Source organism: Curcuma longa, unplaced genomic scaffold, assembly GCF_044706935.1.
Source record: "Curcuma longa cultivar G26 ecotype Majalengka, Jawa Barat unplaced genomic scaffold, ITB_CL_G26_1.1 contig_24714, whole genome shotgun sequence".
In the NCBI taxonomy this organism is placed as follows: domain Eukaryota; kingdom Viridiplantae; phylum Streptophyta; class Magnoliopsida; order Zingiberales; family Zingiberaceae; genus Curcuma; species Curcuma longa.
Window position 1 is genome coordinate 1 of NW_027432509.1, and position 5,119 is coordinate 5,119.

At 37.7% G+C, this 5,119-nt stretch overlaps 1 protein-coding gene across 1 annotated transcript; it reads right to left on the minus strand.

Annotated features, from left to right (window-relative positions):
• Nucleotides 1-3,168: 3,168 nt before the first annotated feature.
• LOC141818400 (peroxidase P7-like) lies at nt 3,169-4,608 on the minus strand. Its single transcript, XM_074705913.1, has 3 exons — nt 4,337-4,608; nt 4,056-4,247; nt 3,169-3,730 (listed from the first exon to the last, which is right to left on the minus strand). Exons 1-3 carry the CDS (start codon nt 4,553-4,555, stop codon nt 3,170-3,172), a joined length of 972 nt encoding a protein of 323 aa, XP_074562014.1. The 5' UTR covers nt 4,556-4,608; the 3' UTR covers nt 3,169.
• Between the last annotated feature and the right edge of the window lie 511 nt (nt 4,609-5,119).

A 5,119-nucleotide genomic window follows, 5' to 3' on the forward strand; every position in this document is an offset into this window, starting at 1 on the left:
AGCAGTCAATTACTAGGTAATAGAAATCGATTGACAAATCGCAAACCCTAAACACTAAACTCTGGGTCAGGATGTTCAAACGCCTTCAAGGTGCTTGGGGTCGACTTGTAGATAAATCGGTGTGAGGTGGTTTCTTATGTTAGCTGCGATTTATGCATACTGAAGACATTGCTATCTTAAATTTCTTTCCTTCCGCTATGAAGTAGATCAATCACCTATGAAGTAGATTGAGATGTAAGAAAGAGAAAATTTGAGAAAGTATTTCGCTTTCATCCGATTTGGCTAATAAAAAAATTTTAAAATTCTTCTTTAAAAAAATGGAATCCATCATCTTATAGCAATCCCACACGGTGATTTTATGATCATCTGTGAGAAAGTAAATTGAGAAACTAAAATTGACCACGACGAAGGAGGATATTGCTCGACTTCATCGAGAAAAAAAAAATTTTTTTTTCTAAAACTCTATCCATGGATGGATTTGTAAATCTCTCCATCTATTATTTCATAATAAATAAACAATGGAAAGGATAAATAATCCATCCTTCTTTGCGAAGCAACCAGCGAAAATTTTTCATCTTCAATTTTTAAATCCGTCCTCCCAAGTAAACAAAGCAAATCTCACGCCGAAACCCTTCCTTTTCCTTATTCAGTTCCGAAACCCTAAATTTGACGCTCGGAAAACCGTTCTCTATTCATCCTCATCGTCCGTTCATCCTCGGTTCGACGTCGAATCAATAAGGCGCAGCGACATTCTCCGTTCGACATTCATCCTCCGTCCAGAGCCTTAATTCTTTTTCTTCCCTTCACCAAAGAAAATCGTAAGTGCATGGTACTCTTTTCTCTCTCTTTTATCCTATTAATATAGTGCATTTCCTCTTGTTTTCTTCTTGTGATAGAATCCTGTTCTTACCATTTTGAATAGCATCCACTAAACTGCTTTCCGTAAATAATTTCCTAATATTTTCTTGTCTATTGTTGTTATTTATAAAATCTCTGTTCTACAGGTTGAGGGATCATGTATCGATTGCCAAATATACACTTGCATTTAATGTGTAAATGCAAATTTTAGTCCATTTCAAATCCTATAGCTAATTATTTTTTCTTTTCGGTTGCATGTCAGTTTAAGATTTTATTTAGTTTGGTTCTATTTAGTTACAAGAAATAATATAGAAAAGAAAATAGTTGGATTTTTATTCAGCTTGAAGTTTGTTTGGTCTGCGTATGGATACAAGTTGGATAATGGAGCGAAATAGAATTAGTCAGAGGTATAAGAATGAAGTTAAGGAATTTTGAAATTTTACAGCTTATCGCATGGAGAGAGATTGCCAATTATTAGGTGTATTTTATATTGAAATTTAAAGTTTGGCGATCTTAAAATATAGTTAAGACTCATATTCCTTGCATGAATTTGATCAAACTTATTTGATATGAAATAATCATGATGAAGAAGTTATAGATTTATCTAAGAATGCAAGAATTCAGATATAAGAATTAATATTGAAAATGATAATGAGATAAATGAAGTGGAACATGAGGATTCAGAATTTGTTGATATGTTGAATAACTTACTTGACTTAGAATGAGTTATGCAAGAGAGTTGACAAATTAACATGAACAATGGTAACAATAATGCAACATCAGAGATGTTTAAATCATTGTTTGAATAAGCCAACCAAGGTTTATATTCAAGATCAAATAAGGTGAAAATATTTAACTTCTTAGTAAACTTAAGACAAATTAAATACCCAATTATTAATATAATCGTTCTTTTGATATGCTATTAAAGTTTCTCTAAAATTGGATAATGGAGCAAAATATATAGAATCAGTCAGAGGTATAAGAATTAATGGAGTTTAGAAATTTTTAAATTTTGAAGCTTTTCACATGGGTCATCAATTATTAGATGTCATTGTATTGCATGTCTAAATTTAAATTTTGGAGATCTTGAAATAGTTTAAACTCATATTTATCTGTATGAATTTGATCAAACTTATTTACTATGAAATAATCATGATAAAGAAATTGTAGATCTATCTGAGAATACAGATATAAGAATTAATATTGAAAATGATAATGAGATAAATGAAGTAGAACATGAGGATCCAGAATTTGTTAACATGTTGAATAACTTACTTGACTTAGAATCAGTGACCAACTGTAGTTTTCTAATTTACTTCTTCACAAATGATCGTGAGACTAACCGTGTGAGATCGCTGGGTAGCGGATTCCACCTTTTGCTGTAGAATTATACAAGAGAGTCGATAAAATTGACATATATGAATAATAATAATAACAATAATGCAACATCCAAGGTAAATCATTGTTTGAAGAAGTCAACTAAGATTTGTAGTCAGGAGCAAATAAGATGACCACATTGAGCTTTTTTTGTAAACTTGATGCAAATTAAAGTACTCAATTATTGATCTAATTATTTTTTGATATGCTATTAAAGTTTCTCCAAAGTTGGGAAAACTTCCATTAGATACTTGAACATAATTAAATTCTATGAGGCCCAGCCCTCAATAAGATATTCGATTGTTGTGGAGGATGAAATTTTGGCCATTGATGATGAATTAAGAAATCATTGATCGACAGTCTAGATACTGCATGTCAAGCTGTAGATAAGGGGTACATGATCAAGTCTTCTTTGGAATATACCATCATATTTTATATATAGAGATTACAGAATAAGATTAGATGCATAATTATAGCTTAATTAATATAGGCAAATGATAATGACAGGGATAGTTTGCTCCCTGTTTGGAGGCAACTTCGTCCTTAGTTGTGGAGAGACTTTTGGGCCTGATCCGATCAGGAGTCCTTTGATCCGATCTGCTCCATCAATAAATTATAGATCAAGATGGGCATTGCTGTTATGATCTAATTATCTTGGATTGTTTATAGAATTAATGATTTTAATTTATAGATGGAATGATTAATTTGCGGCTTACAGGATTAACCTTCAAAAAGTAACATTCATGATTCCTGTTAAAGTTTACTAACCGTTGATATTCGTATCATCCACTGTAACATTAATTGCTAGGAACTACGTACTTATTCCTGCATTTGCAGCCCTAGTTTGACTTAGTTGAGACTTGCTAATTTATTTCGTACTTATAGAAGACGCATGCAGGGCTTCTATATGTATATGTATATATATATAGCTTATTTAACCGTTGACTTTCCTGCAATTCACACGAATCTCTCCACTTGTTCCAGTGAGTGGGCTGATGTTGCCCATCTTGATCATGGCCGCCGTGAAGTCGCTGGAGAAGGCCGTGTTGTTGTTGCTGTACTGCCGCACCAGCGAGTCCTGCGACCCGTTGTTGAAGAGCTCCTGGTCCGAGTGGAGGAGGCCTTTCTGCGCCACCAGATTCTCGTAGTAGTCGTTGCCGAATGCCACCGGCGTCTGGCGATCCAGCGGGGCCAAGTTGTCATCGCCGCTGCCCGAGGCCGACGGGCAGTTGCGCTGGCGTTGGGTGGCGAAGCCTGAGTCGATGTCGGTGTCGTTGTAGATGTGGTCCCGGAAAGTGACGCAGCGGGCCTGGCCAATGGTGTGCGCGCCGGAGAGCGCCGTCATGTCGCGGGCGTTGAGGCCCTTGTTAGAGTAGGCGGAGATGAGCTGGCTGAGGTTGGAGGCCGGGCTGGGGAGGTCGCTGTTGGCAGTGCTGAAGCTGGCGGTGGTGGCGTCCCGCCGCCCCAGCTGCACCGTCCACGTCGGTCCCCCGAGCTGTTAATTATAAATTGCAATTGGAACATCATGTAATTTACTAAAATTGTCAAAGAAATTCATCTGTTTTGTCGTTCGGTCAAAATTTTACATTTTTGGTATTGTCTAAGGAATGAATGGTTGACTCGACAGGTTTGACTTTTTTTATCATGGAAATGGAAAGAAACAAAACTCCGAAACAGGAATACCGGCGATACTGGAAAAATCTAATTGGGCAAACGAATCCAGTCGAACTGATCGATCCAAAAACAATTTTATAAATATAGTTACTATTTATGCATTATGTGTAGCATGTGTATATATATATATATACATACGAACTGACCAAGACTACGCCGTCTCGGGCAGCAACAGCAAGAATGTCAGCGCACGAGACAGTGGAAGGGCAAGCGGATTCGACGTTCGTTTTGATTGTGTCGATGACGTCGTAGCCACGGACAGAGTTGTTATTTGGGCCGGCGGTCTTCTCTCCGGTGAAATTCGACGTGTCGTCCAACAGAATCGAGCCGTCACAGCCCTAAATACAGAAAGTAGTTCTTTTTTCCATGTAACAAAACACCTTTTTTTTTAAAGAAAAATACTAATCATTAAATAAATATTGCATACATTGACAAAGCAGTCATGGAAGAAGAGGCGGAGGATGGATGCTCCCATCCTCCTCTCTCTGTTGACGGCCTGCCTCATGGCCGATCGGACGATGCTCTGCAGATTAGGGCACGAGCTGCTATAGAACGTGGAGGAGAGCTGCCCGTTCCCAGTACGCGAAAGCAGAGCGAGGAGACAGATCAGCGCGACGACCACGCAGCCGTTTGAGAACTTGGCCATGGCGCCCTACAAATGCAACGCTAGCTAGTTAGCTAGATGTCTCTTAATTAAGAGGAAGAAGAGCTTGGTGATGCTCTTGAAAAGGCAGTCTGGCGCTCTATATATAGTGCTCCGTGCTCACCATGCCTCTGCATGGTGATGTGAAGTAAATTACGTTGCAAAATTCTAAGGATTCTTGAGTCATGCGTGCAGCTGATTTTTTTACTTGGTTTTTGGAAAAATTGCGTGTAAGGTCATCGATTGGAATCTTCGTTAACTGTCAACATCGGTAGTGGGGAAAGCTGACTTCTTCATTGGTGATGGAGAAAGCTCACTTCTTCTTCATTGGTGATGAACAAAGGCATGCAATAATGAAGATGGTTCATAGTGGACCGGCACAGCACCAAGGTATTCTAAACATTCCAATTGGACGCTTAAAAATTAGTAGTCGGCATTAATAATTCAATGTCGTTTTTAGCATCTAATGGTTGCATATATACTTTTAGTTGACAATGTGATTAGGATCAGATGTGACTTACAGCTAGTTTGGTCCATGCTGATAATTAATAATGTTTTTAATTCTAA